Source organism: Onychomys torridus, chromosome 11 (genome assembly GCF_903995425.1).
Source record: "Onychomys torridus chromosome 11, mOncTor1.1, whole genome shotgun sequence".
Classification (NCBI taxonomy): domain Eukaryota; kingdom Metazoa; phylum Chordata; class Mammalia; order Rodentia; family Cricetidae; genus Onychomys; species Onychomys torridus.
The window spans coordinates 27,442,435-27,461,486 of NC_050453.1; the positions used below are offsets into that span (position 1 = coordinate 27,442,435).

The following is a 19,052-nucleotide window of genomic DNA, read 5'->3' on the forward strand; positions in this document are numbered from 1 at the left end:
CTAAGTTTTTATTGTCAACTTTACATAATCTAGAGTCCCCTGGCAAGAGGGAACTTCAATTAAGAAAGTGTCCAGATCCGACTGGCCTATAGCCATTGTCTGGGAGAGACTGTCTTGATGAGTAACGTAGGAGGGCCTAGTCCAACCGTCTATAGCACGTGGAGTCTTTTCTAGGCGGGAAGCCCTGGGCTGTCTAAGAGGCAAGCCAGAGAGTGAGCTGGGAAGCAGCATTTCTCCATGGCTTCTGCTTTGGTTCCCGCTTGAGTTCTAACCTTTCCTTCTCTCAATGATGAACTGTGACCTGGAAGTGTAAGCTGAAATAAATGCTTTCCTCCCCTAAGTTGCTTCTGGTTACGGTCTTTATCAAAGTACCAGAAAGCAAACAAGAACACTTTCAAATTGCACACTAGGACAATTCTATATTTTAAACATATGAGACAAGGCTGGTAAAGAACACATGACAAAATTTTATTTTAGCTCTTTTGGGCCAATGTTTACCCCTATATTCAGATTACAGAAAATACTTTTAAATATGCAAAAAATCAAATATTTCTCTAAATGAAACAGCTAAAAATTTGGCTTGTTACCAAACATAAGTGATATATTTGGCTTTTTAAAAAACAGCAAATACTTCCAGTTGTTACACAAACTGTTTTATCTCCTAGTTGCCTAAAGTTCATGGACAGTCTGCTTCTATGGTACATGGCACATACATAGGCTTGATCATTCGTCCCATAGAAATACTTAAGTGAAAGAAGATGATGTTTATGGTTACATAAAAATCACCCAAATTTAACTAACGAGTCCGCTTATTAAAGAAGTCATCTGTGACCAAAAGCACTATACCATTAGTTAAGTGCTATTCTCATTTTGACCATATCCAAAAAGTGAGAAATAACTCAAAACTAGAATGTGGCCAGGTGCCTTGCCAGTCTGATGTGAATGCCTAGAAAGTATGATGGGAAATAAAGAATTCTGCTTTCCTTCAAGAAAACTTTCCAGAAGGAGGTGGGGGGCCAAGAAATCCACCAGCCTGCTTGGTGGCCGCTCGAGAAGGGGCAAGGCCAAGGATCTTCTGAATGTTCTGTAAAGAAAGCATAGAAGAGTTGACTTTAACATAAGCAGTAAAAAGTGCTTTGCATCCACCTCAGCAAAGAGAATGCACATAAACTAAAAGTACTGTTACCTGCCATGGGCTGACTACGTCGTTTTTAAAAAATAATGAAGATCACAACAGTAAGAGCTGTACATACCAGACAGGACTGGGTCTGCTAATGCAAAGAAGCTGACTGTTTTTGAGACAGGGTTTCTCTGTGTAACAGTCCTGGCTGTCCTGGAACTTGCTTTGTAGACCAGGCTGGCCTCCAACTCATAGAGACCCTCCTGCCTCTGCCTCCCAAGTGATGGGATTAACAGTGTGAGCCACCAGTGCCTGGTGGACCTTTAGATTTTTTAAAACCTTTCCATCTTTTTCTTTATCTTAACTGTGTCTTGCTGTGGAATATTCCTTTACACTATGTAAATATATGTCACTGTGACTGGTTTAATAAGGACACTGATTGAGCAGAATAAGGCAGGAGAGCCAGACTAGGAGGCTGCTGAGAGGAAGGGCAGAGTCTGCAGTTGCCAGCCAGACACAGAGGGAGCAGGAGATGAATGTGCCATGTTAATAAAGATACTGCCATGTGGCAGAGCGTAAATAAGGACTATGGGTTAACTTAAAATGTAAGAACTAGTCAGTAACAAGCCTGAGCTATTGGCCGAGCATTTGTAATTAATCTAAGCCTCAGTGTGTTTATTCGGAGCTGCTGGCAGGACAGAAACTTCTGCCAACAGTATCTAATGCAACAAATAGTTTTTAAAAAAACTATTCAGTTTTTTAAAGAAGTACTGAAGTAGTTCCTATAAAAAAAACAATTCTTTTATGTTCTGATTTCTTTGTCTACAATAACATTTAATTTAATTACATAACAACAATAACAAGTAAAACCAGTATAAACAGGTTTTGGAAAACAATAGACTTTTGGAGCAGACAAGCGTGGGTGTGCTAAAGAGTACTCATGAACAGACAGCTGACGGGAAAATCAATTGGCATATGCTTTAACAAGACTGGAGAGGGCTTATAAGTGAGCAAAGGTTAAGTAAAGGCCAACTGTGACCCAGCATTTTTGAAGAAAAACCTTAGGGATTACTTCATTACTCTTCTCAATTCCTTCATTTGGTATTTGAAAAAAACTAAACTTTTGGAAAGGAATAATAGATTTTCCAAAATAACAAAGCTAAGTTAGAAGTAGGGATAGAGTGGGTGCATTGGCACACATCTGTAATTCCAGTGCTCAGGAGGTGAAGACAGAAGGATCAAGAGTTCAAGGCCAGCCTGAGACCATATGAGTCATAACCTAGTTATAACTCAAAAAAGTTCTAACTTAAACTGATATGACTGATTCTAGTCTAGTGGGTTTCTTCCTCCACTCACTATGCCAAAATTCTGCTTCTGGGAGAGGGGGGTAATGGAGGGCAAGGGTCAGGGGAAAGAGAGCTTAGGGAAGCATGAGGTCCCAGCTGGATCAGGAACAGAGAGGGAGAACAAGGAAAGAGATACCATGATAAATGAAGACCTTATGGGAATAGGAAGAAGCAGAATGCTGGAGAGGTCCCCAGGAATCCACAAAGATACCTCCACTATAGACTACTGGCAATGGTCGAGAGAGTGCCTGAGCTGACCTACTCTGGTGATCGGATGGCCAAACACCCTAATTGTCATGATAGAACTCTCATCCAGTGACTGATGGGAGCAGATGCACAGATCTACGGCCAAGTCCCAGGTGAAGCTCCAGGAGTCCAATCGAGAAAGAGGAGATATTGAGACCATGACTGGAAAAAAGCACAGGGACAAATAGCCAAACTAGCAGAAACACATGTACTGTGAACCAATGCCTGAGGAGCCCCCATGGAACTGGACTAGGCCCTCTGGATAAGTGAGACAATTGATTAGCTTGAACTGTTTAGGAGGCCCCCAGGCAGTGGAACCGGGACCTGTCCTTAGCGCATGAGCTGGCTTTTTGGAACCTAGGGCCTATGCTGAGACACTTTGCTCAGTCTTGGTGTAGGGAGGAGGGGACTGGACCTGCCTCAACTGAATCTACAAGGCTGGGCTGACTCCCCAGGGGAGACCATGCCTTGGAGGAGGTAGGAATGGGGGGTGGTTTTGGGGGGAAAACTGGGGGGGGGGAGGAGGGAGGATAGGAAAATCTGTAGCTCATATGTAAAATTAAATTAATTATAAAATAAAAATATTTTTAAAAAAAATTCTGCTCCTAAGAACAAGTGATATTCAATGTACACAGCTTTATACAACTACCTAACCTTCAATATTCCTTTATTATCTGTTGCGATTCAGACACTGGGAGAATGCCCAGATTTAGGCTCCTTTGGAAGGACATACTCCTAACCCTTGTCAGAATATAATGAAGTAACAAATACAACTTAAAGGACCCCTTTAAATTGTATTTCTCATAAAACATTTAAATATATGTAGCATGTAATATCACTCATAACTCAAAGGAGAAATTTTAAGATGAGTTAGGAAGACCAATCATTAATAGGCCAGGCTAGAGAAAGAAATATCTGTGTTTGTACTATGTTCATAATTAACCTCACACATATCTGTAAACAAATTAAAAACAAAAAACTAAAACACTGCACAAAACAGTGATAAAACCAAATGATATACTACCAATTACCAGGGGGTTTTGCTTCTGTTTTTCAAGACAGGGTTTCTCTGTGTAGCCTTGGACGTCCTGGGACTTGCTCTGTAGACCAGGCTGGCCTTGAACTCAGAGATCTGCCTGCCTCTGCCTCCTGAGTGCTGGAATTAAAGGCTGCACCACCATGCCTGACCAATGTCCAGTTTTTAAAATTTGGGCATTAAAAGCAAGGTGTAATGGCATATGCCTGTAATGCCAGCACTTGGGAAGTAGAGGCAGGAGGATTAGGAGTTTAAGGCCAGCGTGGGATATATGAGATTGTATTTATGTACAATGTATTTAACACTAGGCTAAGGACTCTGAGAAATAAGAACAACTTGAAATAAGACATTAGAGAACATGTAATGATACCACATTTGTCCAGCCAACAGACATAGCAATACAATTCTAGACAAAACATACAAGGTATCTTTGCTCGGTTACTCTGCAGACAGGGGTCAATTAAATGAGTCCTTGTCGTTTTCTAGAATAAAAACCAGTTTAAAAACTCTGATGGCTTCTAAATGACAGGTTAACTGAAACGAAGTAGAAAATGGAAACGAAAGTAAAAACCATTTGGAGAAACAAGATACTACTGAGTGGGCAGATAAGAATTTCATGCTACTGCTGAGAACTCTACCTTAAACTCCATGCAACAGTGCCAGCCGGTCACCCCATGGCTTGTGCTGCTCTCAACCTGACCATTGAAGCTTCCTTTTGCAGTGAGTATCAGTTAATACAGAGACCCATAACTGGGCAAAGGGTTGAGAATAAGTGACCCTGAGTGGTCAGCTCTAAATGGGATGATCATATCAACCCTCTCCCTAAGCTTCAGGGAATATCTTGGAAGATGGGGAGGAGTGTTGTAAATGGCTGTTTTCTGAATGTGACAGAGCCAGTACAGTCATGAACTCATGGGGGTTTTCACTTACACAAGATTGGCCAAAATTCCAGCATGGATGCTTGGAGAGGGGCTTTCAAGGCCCCACCCCTAGCTGAGGAGCTATTGGCAATTGATGGCAGCTTGGGGAAGGAGAGTTACTTTCCTTTGGAAGGGTGGTGACTAGTAGGCTCTGACTACTGGTAGGTTGCCCATGTTCCAGGGCGTGGCCTTACACTCATTTGCATACAGGTTATACTAATTGGACTTAGTAGGTTAAGTTATTTAGGAAGAAAGAAAAAAAGGGAGGGAGGAAGGAAGGGAGAAAGGAAAGAAGGAAGGAAGAAAGGGAGACACCAAGTTGGGAGTGAAGATGTTAGGGGTGAGTTTGGAGAAGTTGTAGTGAGGCACTTGTAACATATTTGAAAGTCTCAAGAAGTAAAACATTAAGATGAGCATGGTGATGAATGCACTTGGGAGGCAGAAGCAGGCAGATCTCTGAGTTTGAGGTCAGTCTGGTCTACACAGCAAATTCTAGGCCAACCAAAGCTGCATTGGAAGACTGTCTCAAATTAAAAAATAAAATAAAAAAATACATATTACAAAGTTTTGCAAGCCAGGTGGTGGTGATTAAAGCACTCGGGAGGCAGAGCCAGGTGGACCTCTGTGAGTCGGAGGTCAGCCTGGGCTATATAGTCAGCTTTAACACAGCTAGGATTACATAGAGAGACCGTATCTTAAAACAGAAACAAACAACAACAAAAAAAACCTCACAACATGAGAATGAGCCAGGCATGCTAACTCACATTTGTGATCCTACTATTCAGGAGGTAGAGAGGTAAGAGGACCTCTGAGTTCAAAAGCATCCTTGGCTACATAGCAAGTTTGCCATCTTGGGCTAAGTAAGACTCTGCCTCAAATTAACAACAAAAAGAGGATGAATTAAAGATAGTTTCAGATATATGAAGATTGCTAATTTGTTGCCAACAAACTTGTACTATAAGAAATACAAGAAGGGGGCTGGAGAGATGGCTCAGCAAGTTAAGAGCATTGGCTGCTCTTCAGAGGTCCTGAGTTCAATTCCCAGAAACCATAAGGTGGCTCACAATAATCTGTAATGAGATCTGGTGCCTTCTTCTGGCCTGTAGGATTACATGCAAGAAGAACACTGTATACATAATAAATCAATCAATCAATCAATCAATCAATCTTTAAAAAAGACAGAAACACTAGAAGGAACAAAACAAAAATCTCTGAACCTCTGAAGAAGCTAGGTATAGAAGAATCGTAACATAATAAAGGTGATGAACAGCAAATCCACAGCCACCATACTAAATGGGGTAAAACTGAAAACATGTCCTTCAAAATCAGGAACAAGAGAAAGTGGTCTACTCTTATTACTCTTATTCAAAAGTGGTGCTTGAAATCTTAGCCAGTAGAGACAGGGAAGAGAAGGAAGAGGGCTGTGTAAAATTATCCCTGTTTGCAGATGATGTGAGCCCATGCTGAGAATACCCTAAATACTACACTGGAGAATCCTTAGAAGAGATAAATAAGAGTGTCCAGTGGTGCAAACTGGCTAGCTCTGTACTCACAAACAAATTCAGCAGGATACAAAACCAGCATACATAACGCAATAGCTTTTCTTTGCACTTCTCTATAATAGCACTGAGAAAGAAATCAGGAATAGAACTGATTCAGAATAGCCTCAAATACAAACAAACAAAAATGGAATGAAGTTGAAGAGGAGGAGGAGAACCACCAGTCCACAAAACAGCCTCAAAAACAAACAAGTGACCAGAAACTGAAGAGCCAGCAGCAGTACCTCACCACCGCATCCTAGGAAGACATAATAAACTCAGCATGTACTATGAGGCACAACTTAAGATGACTTCCTCAGTGCTGTGCTTCTTTCCCACTACTTCTCACTAACAGTGGACTCATGGCCCTACTTCCCCTATACACTACCATGCCTCCAAGCTTTCACTCATACGGCCTCCTATGTCAAGAACAGTGGTGAGACTATTCATCCTTCAGGACAGAATTCAAACAGTCCTTTTGTATAAAATCCTAGTTTGTAGAGCAAACCTCTGTGGCCACTGTGTTTCTGTAGCAGGTTTCTAACTCCTGCATGTTGCACCCATGGAGGTGAGGACAGGCAGTAACTACTGCATTGTGTATACATGGAGGTGAGGACAGGCAGTAACTACTGCATTGTGTACACATGGAGGTGAGGACAGGCAGTAACTACTGCATTGTACACATGGAGGTGAGGACAGGCAGTAACTACTGTATTGTACACATGGAGGTGAGGACAGGCAGTAACTACTGCATTGTACACATGGAGGTGAGGACAGGCAGTAACTCCTGCATTGTACACATGGAGGTGAGGACAGGCAGTAACTACTAATATTAGTTAGGCTTAGTTTTCCACCTGGAATTCAAGTCTACAGTCCATATGCTTTTAACTTACTCATTTTCAGTTTCAAAGAATTCCTAACATAATATGAGGCCTAGAATCCATTGTAGGCACTGACAGAAACCCAACTATGTAGTACCTAGACTTTATTTCAACTGTAAACAATCTAAAATTACTAAATTATTGGTCTTTCTGTGTCAGAACACAGTCCAAGAATGGAGTCGTGTGAGGGAAAACTCTGAGTGCTGGGGAGAAAACTCCAAGAGATCAAGACAAGAGTCTTGTGACCTCAGTTTCTTCAAAAATACAACATTGTGTTTGGAATGTGTCTTCATGCTCTTCCCAGGTGTAGCAGATAGGATGAACCCACTTCAGATTATTCATAACAGGTGGCTATTATTATTTGTTTATATGCCTCTATGAAAAACATGTTTTTACTGCGTGAGGCTTGTCCTTGTGATTGTATACTTTATGTGACCCTTCTTAACCCTCAGAGTATAAATTGTCTGATGTTCTGAATAAAGTTGGCTGTGGCATGAGTCTTTGGTCTGCCTCATTTTTAGGATCCACTCTCCCAAGTCCCACTACCACAAGAGCAGCAAACACTCTGGAACTGACAAAAGGCACTACTACATGGTAGAGAAATGAGACTGGGAAGACTCAAGTCACTGTACTTCAGCTAGACAAAATGAAGAAGAAAACCCAGAGCTCAAGAATGGGGTGTGGAAGTCATGCTTGGTTTTAACACTCCCCTCATCCCTAAAGTCAGTAATCTAGATTTGCAGGCATTTAATACAGTTGTAAACAATGCACTAGAATTCTAAAATGAGCAACTGAAAGAACTCAGTAGCCCAGATAAGCTTTCCCAGCACTACAGAAGTAAAGCTACTTTGAGCAATGACCAAAAGGAAAGCTATCCATATCAAAGTAAGGGTGTGGATACTCACTTGTCGAATGGACATAGTACAGAGAATATACAGGAAGATGAAGGAGCAGTCTGTGGTGTCATCTCCCAGCAGGTTTCGATGAGACAATCCTTGGATGTAAGAAAGAGGAGTGAAGGGGAGCTTTGCCACCACTCTACCATCAAATCTAAAATGGAAAAACAAAAGCACAGAACTGTGATTTTTGGAAAGACATCTGGGCACAAGTAGAACACTTTGACCAAGGCTGAAAGTGCGGTGATGTGAGAAGGGACCCAGGCTCAGCAGTGCTCTCTAAACAAGTGGTTCTCCATGCTTCTGGTATGAAAAACCTGTATACACTCAAATTATAGAGGACACAAAAGACTTTTACTGTGTACATTACAGCTATGTAAATATTTTGTATTAGAAAGTGAACTAAGCCAGGTGTGATGGTGCACACCTTTAATCCCAGCACTCAAGAGGCAGAGGTAGGTGGATCTCTGTGAATTAGAGGTCAGCCTGCTCTACAGAGTGAGTTCCAAGACAGCCAGAGTTGTTACACAGAAAAACCTTGTCTCAAAAAAACCAACCCCCCCCCCAAAAAAAGAAAGGAGTGGGGGGGGGGGCTGGAGAAATGGCTGCTATCACTTGCTGCTCTTCCAGGAGACCAGGGTTCAATTCCCATCACCCACATCATGGCTCACAACAGTCTGTAACTCCAGTTCCAAGAGATGTCACCTTACCTCTGCAGATATCAAATTTGTACAGGGTGCAAATATGCAGGCAAAATACCCATATACATTTTAAAAAGTGTATCTTCTTAAGTAGCAAGAAATCTGATAAATGCTAACATGCATATTTTAACAAAAAGTAACTTTAGATGGCTCATTATGTAAAGGTGTCTGCTGCCAATCCTGATGACCTGAGTTCCATCCTAGAACCTCTATGGTGAAAGGAGAGAGAACCACCTTCTGCAAGTTGTCCTGACTTCCGTATAGGCACCTCAACACACGTGAGTGCACCTCCCCACCCCCACATTCACACAAACAAAAAAATAATTTTTTAAAGCTTTAAAAAAAACAATTTTTTTAAAAAGCTTTAGAAAGTATTTTGGGTAAAAATATATTCTAAATTAAAGAACTAGTAAGAAGAGATGCAAATTTTAATGAGAGTGAAAGTGAATTACATCTTGGGATTATTATGAAGTCTCCGACAGCAACAATTTCTTTTTTCTTTTTCTTTCTTTTTTTTTCCTAGACAGGGTTTCTCTGTGTAACAGCCCCAGCTGTCCTGGAACTGGCTCTATAGACCAGGTTGGCCTGGAACTCAGAGATCCTCCTGCCTCTTCCTCCTGAGTGCTGGAATTAAAGGCATGTGCTACCACTGCCCGGCTCTTCCATTATTTTTGAGACAAGATTTGGCTATGAAGTCTAGGCAGGCCTCAAACACAGAATATCATGGCTTCAGCTTTCCAAGTACAAGGCTGTAACTCTGAAATTCTGACAAAGTCTTACTAAAAACCTTATGCCCACTTGCACACAAACACAAAATGACATTTATTTGACAGAAGAATTACATGAAAGATTACTCACATGGAATTAAACATTCCCATTAAGGCAGTAAAACAAAAGCCAATTGCAAACATGGATTTCATTCGTACCTACAAGGAAAGCAAAAAATGGTTATTTCACACTAAAAATGAAGAAATAAATAAGGCATACTACAGAAATTGAAGTCTCATGTAATTTTTCTTAGAAAGTTCCCACAGAGCTCGCTCCGTACACTGTGGGGCAGACACAGCTGACCTGTTATTTGCGGTCAGCCAGGGCTGCACGTGAGACCCTGTCTCCAAACAAGACCTCCTTGGGAAAAGCTCTTTGATATCTAACTCTCCCTCCATGCCCAGTTCCCCGTCTCCTTGAAGTGACTGGGAGAGCTCTGAGGCCTCACTCAGCCAGCCGGTCAGCACCGACAAGTGTTGACTGAGGGCTCTGTCTGTTGTCATTATTCCATAGCTGGTTCTGTTGCCGAGGCTGGCTTTGAACTCCTGCTCTCACTGACTGCGGAAGCCTGCTGAGCAGCTGGGACCACAGGCACGCACGACCACAAGAGCTGGCTCTGCAAAGCACTTTTCAAGGGCTGGAGGGGCAGGATGAAGAGCACAGTGCCTCAAGGAAAAGCATCAACCAGACAAGGGACTTCTGAGCGAGGCTGAGTCTTTGAGGGCGTGCTAAGTCATGACACCAGCTTAGGGTAGCCAACCTCGGGACTTCAGGAGCAACAGAAAGAAAGCAACATGGTAGGCCACTGTGAGTTTAGTAGCCTGTTATTTGCAACTAAATTCTTACTAAATTCAAATCCCATAAATGCATAAATAGAACAAGTATAAAGATGGACAGTTTTCAGACACTATCTCTGGATCACTGGTATAGTGCCAACTTTTACCTTTTATAATTTCCAAATGGTGAACATGTTAAAAATTGTGCTAGAGGTAAGAAAACTCATCTTTTAAAATACCTCCCTGTTGGGGCTGGAGAGATGGCTCAGAGGTTAAAAGCACAGGCTGCTCTTCCAGAGGTCCTAAGTTCAATTCCCAGCAACCACATGGTGGCTCACAACCATCTGCAATGAGATCTAGTGCCCTCTTCTGTCATGCAGGCATACATGGAGAACACTGTATATATAATAAATAAATAAATCTTTAAAAAAAAAAATACCGGTGTTGGGGATTTAGCTCAGTGGTGGAGTGCTTGCCTAGCAAGCACAAAGTCCTGGGTTCGGTCCTCAGCTCCAGAAAAAAATAAATTAAAAAAAAAAAAAAAAAAACTTCCCTGTAGCCAGGTATGTGGCACCACATGCCTTTATTCCCAGCACTAAAGAGAGAGAGGCAGGCTGATTTCTGTGTTTGAGGCCAACCTAGTCTACAAAGGCCAGCTAGGGATATACAGTAGGACCATGTTTCAGGAAACAAAACAAAAAAAAAACCTGTAAATTATAGTCATCATGGAAAAAGGTTTTTAAAAAATGGAGAAGCATAGCCAAGATCTCCCAGTAAGTGAAGAAACTCATGGTTGAGATGTCCCATGCCAAACACGTAGAACTTAAAGGTGGTCCTGAGTCAAACGATGAGTAAGAGAGCTAAAGAATCTGCTTTCCTTACAGTAGCACGATGTATAACACAGACTCTTAACTATCTACACTGTGCCAAGCCCATACTGGAATTACACAAACACGATAAACCCAAGATTCAGCATGAACACAAGGCGGAAAAATAATCGGTTGTGTTTAAAATTAAAAAGGGGGATTGGATAGATGATGCGGTGGTTAAGATCACTGGCTGCTCCTTCCAGAGGACCTGGGTTCAATTCCCAGCACCCACATGGCAGCTTATAACCATCTGTAACTCCATTCTTAAGAGATCCAACACCCTTTTCTGGCTTCTGCAAGGCCCAGGCATGAACATGGTGCAGACATACATGCAGGCAAAATATCTGTACACATAAAAATAAATAATAATAGTTTATTTTTATTTATTTTTTGGGGGGAGGGGGTTTCTCCATGTCGTTTTGTTGCCTTTCCTGGAACTTGCTCTGTAGCCCAGGCTGGCCTCGAACTCACAGAGATCCTCCTGGCTCTGCCTCCTGAATGCTGAGATTAAAGGCGTGAGCCACCACTGCCCAGCAATAGTTCTTTTTTAAAGAGTAAAACTTTTTTTTTTTTTTTTTTTGAGACAGGGTTTCTTTGTGTAGCTTTGTGCCTTTTCCTGGAACTCACTTGGTAGCCCAGGCTAGCCTCAAACTCACAGAGATCCACCTGGCTCTGCCTCCGGAGTGCTGGGATTAAAGGTGTGCGCCACCACCACCCAGCTAAGAGTAATACTTTTAAAAACCCTTTTTAGAAAGCAAGACATGGAGTATCACAGAAACTACTGTATCATAGTGATGGAAACAATTGCACATGTATTATTTGCATCAGTATTTCATCTCTATTAATGATCAGTGCATATAAAAACTTGGATATGTCAGTGTTGGAAAAAAAAAGCCAAGAAATCTCTGAAGGAAACCCATTATAACCTCCAAAGCAGCCTTTATAACACGACTATTAAAATGAAGGGGTTTTTTTTTTTGGGGGGGAATGGTGGCAGGGGAGGGGACTTGTTGCTTATTTGTTTGAGACAAGGTATCCCTCTGTAACCCTGGATAGCCTGGAACTCAGAGAGATTCCACTTGCTTTTGCTTCTGGGTGCTGAGATTAAAGCCATGCACCACAATGCCAGCTCCAAAATGAAGTTTAAATGTGGCAGCACACCTTTTCTATTTAGTCCAATAATACCTATGATTATTACTTATATCCCCGATAAGTGATAAACTTTAAGAACTTAAATGCAGCGGTGGTGGTGGCACACACCTTTGATCCCAGCATTCAGGAGGCAGAGGCAGCTGGAGCTCTGTGAGTTCAAGGCCAGGCTGGTCTACAGAGTAAATTCCAGGACAGCCAGAGATACACAAAGAAACCATGTCTCAAAGAAAAACAAAACAACAAAACAAAAACAAAAAAAAGAACTCAAATGCAATGTATATGATGCAAATAGGAGTTTTGTTTAAACAAAACAAAAACAAAACACCCCGCTCCCCCAGGTCACCGTGAAGTCAAACTCTGGACTCTCACCATTGACAGATCTCTGTTGTTGTTCTTTAGCTTCTCTTCCTGTCGCTCTGAAAAGAATCATAAACTGGTTAATACAATGAACACAGCATAATTCTCAAATAAATTGTCAGTCTGGAGATTACAAAAGCATTCTGTTTCAATATCATTCAATAAGTGAACTGAATACATGGGTTGTTACTTATTTTGCACTAACAGAATTTTTAAATGCAGAAGAGTGCCAAAATACGTCCATTTAAATAAAAGTGCTGTATGTGGTGTCACAGATTGGTGCTAACCAGCAGCTGTCTAATTGGACTCCAGGCCCACTAAAGAAGAGGAAATCATGCTTGGAAACCTAGCCAACTTCCCGGAGCTAGTGAGGCCATAGAAAAGACTACTGAGGCTAGAGAGACAGCTAAGCAGTTAAGAGTACTGGCTGCTCTCCCGGAGGACCCACACTTAATCCCCAGCACCCACATGGAGGCTCACATAATAAAAGACTGAAAAAAGAAAGACAAGTCACTACTGCCGCCACTTTGCAGGACCCGAGAATCCCTTGCCGCACTCTAAACTATTTATCCTTAGACCACAGGTAGGGGTAGCCACCGCCCTCTTCAAAGAAGCTTCTCTACAGCAGATGGAGACCATCACAGAAAACCACGGCTGGACACAAGACAGAGATCAACAGACGGCGGAGAACCCAGCCCGAGTGACTACATCTACATCACACTGCTGTATCTGTGCTCAGAGGACATTGCAGAAGAGGGAGCAGATCATTGTCAGAGCCGGGACACCAGGAAGTCTGCTGTCAAACAGTCTCTCCTGGAAATGGCTGCATAAACGAGACCAGAACAATGGCAGTACCAATAGACACGTGAACGTGGAAGGGAGAAAATGTCTCAGGGTCCAACCCTAGACAAAGAACTATAGGCAACTAATGGGAAAGGGAGAATTAGCCTTGCTCAGGGATGAGCCCCCTTATTAACTATCCAACACCAAGTAGTCAGCCTTGAAGCCATATCCACACAATCAACAAAAACAGACAAGGCAGACTGTATTTAGACACTTGTGCATGCGTGTACATACATGTATGTAACAATAATAACCAAAGACTAAGAAGCTATCAATTTGAGCATGGGGGCAGGTATGAGAAGGGTTTGAGGGAGGGTATCAGGGAGGGGCTGGAAGAAGGAAAGGGGTAAAGTGATATAACTCTATTTGAATAAAATTTATATTAAAAAAAAAAGATAACAAAAAAATCTAAGTTGTATTTGGGTTACTCTCTCACCTATCTTCTTTTTTTGTTGCCGACCAGCCGACTCTGTTATAGTCTCCTTCTTCTTTTCTACTGTAAATATAAACACATAAAACTATCTATTAAAGGTTGCTTTATCACCAATGAATTCCAAAGTTACACTGACAGAGAACCATGCCCCAGTAGCATGTTCATAGTAGTAAGTAGAAGCAAGCAAGAGAGAAATCTTACAACTGTTTTCTGTTAGAATTTTGGATTTCCCTGTTTGAAGCATAAAGTCACTGAGGTAAGAAAATCCTAGCCGGGCGGTGGTGGCGCACACCTTTAACCCCAGCACTCGGGAGGTAGAGCCAGGTGGATCTCTGTGAGTTCGAGGCCAGCCTGGTCTACCAAGCGAGTTCCAGGAGAGGTGCAAAGCTACACAGAGAAACCCTGTCTCGAGAAAAAAAAAAAAGAAAAGAAAAGAAAATCCTGGAAGAGAGTCATGTTTGTGAAGGTAAATACAATGAATCTGGTTTTAAATATGGTGAGCCGCCATTATCAACACTGAATAAAGAATGGTAAACTGTAATTTTAAAAGTCTAGGCTTGAAAACAAAAGTCTGAGTTTAGTCTCCAGTTCTATTTTCTTGTAAGTCTATCATTAACTTTCTGAATCTCCTGTCCCGTTAGGCAGAGACGTTTACATAGCCAGCCATAGTGGTTACTGTGTGAATCACTACTGAGGGCTGAATTCAAGGCTGTGAGCAAGCTAGGCACAGACTCCATCACAGAACTATACTCAAGCCCCTCAGAGTAAGATAATTTAGGAGGGGAGAATGGAAGGAGAGCTGCGGAATGCACCTCAGCTGTTACAGTGCTCACGTATGACCTGAGTACAATCCCTAGCAACCCATAAACTGGACATGACAATGCACAGATGCAATCCTAGTCCTTAGTAAGCAGAAACGGAGGATTAGAAGATCAAGGTTAACCTCAGATAAACAGAGTTCAAAGCTAGCCTAGCCTACATAAGATCTTGTCTAAAATTTACCCAGAAAAAGGCACTCAAACCAGGTCTAACTAACACCTACCTCAAAAACAAAAACAAAAACAAAATAATGTGGTGGTGGTGGTGGTGGTGGTGGTGGTGGTGGTGGTGCACACCTTTAATCCTAGCACTCGGGAGGCAGAGCCAGGCGGATCTCTGTGAGGCCAGCCTGGTCTACAGAGCAAGTTCTAGGACAGGCTCCAAAGCTACACAGAGAAACCTTGTCTCAACGCCCCCCCCCCCCAAAAAAAAGTCCTTGATTTCTATTCAGCAAGCTGGATTTTGGTTTTGTTTGCAATATGAGACTGATCTCTCTATGTAGCCCACAATGGCTTGGAACTCACAATTCTGTCTTGATTCCCTGAGTGCCAAGATTGCAGTGTGTGCCCCAGCCAAGAATAATGGGCTAGTTTTGTATTCTTAGTATCAGCTGGTGCTCCTAAGATAGTTACTGTGAACATGAACTCGATGAACTTAAAGTGTTGAAACTACCAACGCGCACCGTACTCACATTTTTTACTTTGTTTTTCCACTTCTGCCTTCAATCTCTTGTACTTGTCTGTCCTGTAAACCAGGACCCAGGTTATGCCTAAAACATTTAAAAGGAACATGCTAATGAGAAATTATTGGAACGGTCACAACAAACTGTCTTTGTGCCTGATGGAGACAGAAGAATGTCAACACTTTGCTCTATGTCAGTAATTAGCCTTTTCCAAAGTCAGCTCAAAACATGCTTTTGTTTTTTTAAATGTATCCACAAATAAGTCAAAGGAAATGGGACTCCACACTACCCTCCCACTTCTCTCGAGGAAGCGCCTGGGTTTTTTGTTGTTGTTGTTGTTGTTTTTTTTTGCAACAGACCACGCAGGCTGCAGGAAGTGAGGCTCCCGATCTTTCCTCAGGGGGGCTCGAGGGACCCCTGTGCCCTTCCACCCTGAGAGTAATCGAACGTCCGAGAAACAGCCGCTCTCACCCTCGGCGAGCAGCGCGGTGCACACGGAGATAAAAACGATGAGCAGCGTGTCTGCAAACATGGTGCTCATCTCGCCCGTCCGCCCCAGCGCTCCCACCCTTCACGGGGGAAGCGCTCACGAGCCAGCGAGAGAGACCTGGAAGACGCTTCGCGGGGCCGACCCCCGAGGAACACTACAAACTTTGACAGCACGGAGGCCGCACTTCCGCTTCCGGGACACTGACCCGGAATTGCAAGCGTTCACTCTAGCTGGGTGACTACTTGGATTGGAAGAAACCAACCCACAAATCCCGGGGGCTGCGGGCGCGCGCTCAGAGCCGGTCTCGCGAGAGTTGGGAGGAGAGTCCCCGCAGAGGATTGCGGGGGACAGAAGTGGGCTTCTCGAGTCCGGTCGTCTAGCTACTTCGACAGCAGAGTCCTGTCATCTGGCGTCTGCATTTTACCTTCAGCCCCGACTTCCGTGGCCGAAAAGTTAGGCCAGGGTTTGGATGCTCGCCTCCAGTCGTGGAGCTGGGCGCGCGAAGATGAGGTAGTCATTGGTCGCCGGCTAAAAGAAACTTTTTCATTGCGCCGGAGGAAGGAAACTGTTTGCACACCCTGCGGCTTGGGTTTAACTGGAAGTACGGCCAGAGTTCTGCAGTGGCACGGTTGTCTGGAAGGAAATGCAGAATTCTAATTCGAGGACTAGACATGGTTTTAGAAAAAGCAAAGAACCTTCTAGGCAAAGTGAAAGGCGGGGGACGGGAGAGCGGACAGGGTTTGAAAATGCATGGTGTGTAAAAGAGCAGCGAGTAGAATGTCTCGAGAGAGGGTCATAAACTCCAGTGGCCTCTGTGAGGGACTGTAAATTACCCTGTGCAAGCTGGACCGAAGACAATAAGTCCCGTGACGGACAAGAACACTCGGTTTCTCTGATCTGGTTTTGTTTTCCTTTGCTTTTTCTTCAAGGAAACTCAGAAATCTTGATTTGTTCGTGTGTGTTTTGTCTTGAGACAGAATGGCCCTGTGTAGCCCTGGCTGATGTGGAACTCACAGAGATCCCCCTGCCTCAGCTTTCCAGACCAGTGCGTGCCACCATGCCTAGCTTGACTTCCACTTTCTGTCATTGGTTCTTTCAAATCCACTGCGCACAATTTAGAAATCTTGCGTAAAATTGTTTTTGAAGTTTCCCTTCCCTCAAACTTAGCCACAGCGATTTTAACAGACACTATTGAGTTCCTGTGTGTCAGGAACAGTACTGGGCACTGTAGGGTCAAAAAGATGGATTAGATATTTCTTAGTTCCAAAATTCCCCTGGGAAGTTGTGTGCTAACAAGTAAGACAATAGTTATTCTCAAAGGATTGAGAGCACAACTGGCCCTTCCTGGAGGATTTAGAAAGGTTGTGTAGGAACTCAGTCTTGATTTGAGTAGTAGTTCAAACAAGGGTATGTTTTTATTCAGCCTTGTCTGTCACCCAAGGTAAATGTTGAGATAGGACAAAAGGGTGACCTTTGAAATCTGCCAGATTTTCAGTTGTGGCTCTGCTGCTTGACAGTAGCTTTTGAATATGCCGTTGACCGTCTCCGAGCCTTGGTTTTCTGTAAAACGGTAAACACCAGCTGCATAAAACCATTAGGAAGCGTGAATGAGAGCAGGGTATACACTACACAGCACTTAAAGCTATGACTGGCATGGAATTCATCAAGCTGAATATGATACTGATTGTGTACTACTGAAACAGTCTTATTACCACACTGTAGCTGGATGCACCATCTTAAAATTGTGAAAAAGGAAGTGTTGGAGATGTCTCTCTAATTAAGAGCACTGTCTGCTCTTGCAGAACATCTGGGTTCAGTTCCCAACACCCACATAGAAGCTTACAACCAGCTTCATATAATATGGCACCATTTTATGGCCTCTGCAGGCATCAGGCATGCACATACATTCATGGGGGCAAAAACACTCATGCATATAAAACAAAAGTAATCCAGGTGTGGTCATACATGCCTTTAATCCCAGCACTTGGGAGGCAGGGGGGATTGCTGAGTTCAAGTCCAGTCTGGTCTACAGATCGAGTTTCAGAATGGCCAGGGCTACACAGAGAAACCAACCCTGTCTTAAAAAACAAAAAGGAAACTAAAACTAAACAAAATTAATAATAAAAAAGCTTTATTTAAAAAATGAAATGAAGACTGGGAAGATGGCTCAGCGGTGATTAAGAGCACTGGCTGCTCTTCCAGAAGATTTGGATCCAGTTCCTAGCACCTCCGTGGCTGCTGTCAGAATAACTCCAGTTCCAGAAGATCCTATGCCCTCTTCTGGCTCCCGAGGGCAGAGACTTACAGTTGATGCATATACATGCAGTTAAACACACACACACACACACACACACACACAACGTTTTTTTTTTTTTTTAATGTTTAATCAATGACATGGACAGATAAGAAACATTTCAAGTCTTACTGTATAAACAGTAACTGCTAAGATACTTATTAGAACAATGATGTGTGATGTCATAGCACTGCACATGATTAAAGAACTGCCCCAGTTCAAATAATGCTCTCCCTAATAGCTTCCACAGGCAGTGCTTATATTTAAAAGTTTTTCACCTGGACACTGTCCTCCGAGAGCTCATTGTCCTGTCCCGATCTCTAGGATGGCAGCAATGCTTTTGTCTGTGACTTCCTTTAGTATTTTAAGTAATATCTAGTATTGTTGGTGATATCTAGAGCCCTCCTTAGTTTATATACAGCTTCCTGCTGTGTTACCACTTCCTGTGGAAGATAGGCACTAACCTCCAAATGTTCTTACATTATTCATAGGACTATTCCTTAAACAGTGTCAGACTAGCCATCAAGAAATAAAATATGTCAAGAGAATTACCTGTTTATACTCAGGTATGAAACAATATGGGTACTAGGTTTCAATCTTAGCCACTCTAACCGGTTACTTTTACAAGTTGTTGATAATTAATTTCTCTAAGCATTTTGGAAAAAAAAAAAAAAACATTATTCAATGGGAGTAAAAATACATAGGGGTTGGGGGTTTAGCTCAGTGGTAGAGCGTTTGCCTAGCAAGCGCAAGGCCCTGGGTTCGATCCTCAGCTCAAAAAATAAAAATAAAAAATACCTACACTTAACAGTTCCTGTGAGGGTATGTAGGATTAAGTGCCAAGTTCTGAAGTCAGAAGAGCCAGGGTAAAATGAAATAATAGTTA

The 19,052-nt window shown here is 42.6% G+C and overlaps 1 protein-coding gene across 1 annotated transcript; it reads right to left on the reverse strand.

The window, feature by feature from the left end:
- Positions 1–444: 444 nt before the first annotated feature.
- On the reverse strand, positions 445–16,087 carry Tmco1 (transmembrane and coiled-coil domains 1). The gene is made up of 7 exons (XM_036202887.1): positions 15,855–16,087; positions 15,393–15,470; positions 13,886–13,945; positions 12,619–12,665; positions 9,543–9,610; positions 7,993–8,137; positions 445–1,084 (listed from the first exon to the last, which is right to left on the reverse strand). Exons 1-7 carry the CDS (start codon positions 15,922–15,924, stop codon positions 986–988), a joined length of 567 nt encoding a protein of 188 aa, XP_036058780.1. The 5' UTR covers positions 15,925–16,087; the 3' UTR covers positions 445–985.
- Between the last annotated feature and the right edge of the window lie 2,965 nt (positions 16,088–19,052).

What these genes read in the sequence shown, in the direction of transcription:
- Tmco1 (XM_036202887.1), bottom strand. Translation starts at nt 15,924, where the DNA reads ATGAGCACCATGTTTGCAGACACGCTGCTCATCGTTTTTATCTCCGTG. An exon ending in GGAAAAACAAAGTAAAAAAT is followed by an intron (nt 13,946 to 15,392) that starts GTGAGTACGGTG and finishes TTATATTTACAG; the next exon opens with TAGAAAAGAAGAAGGAGACT. An exon ending in GCAACAAAAAAAGAAGATAG is followed by an intron (nt 12,666 to 13,885) that starts GTGAGAGAGTAA and finishes GATTCTTTTCAG; the next exon opens with AGCGACAGGAAGAGAAGCTA.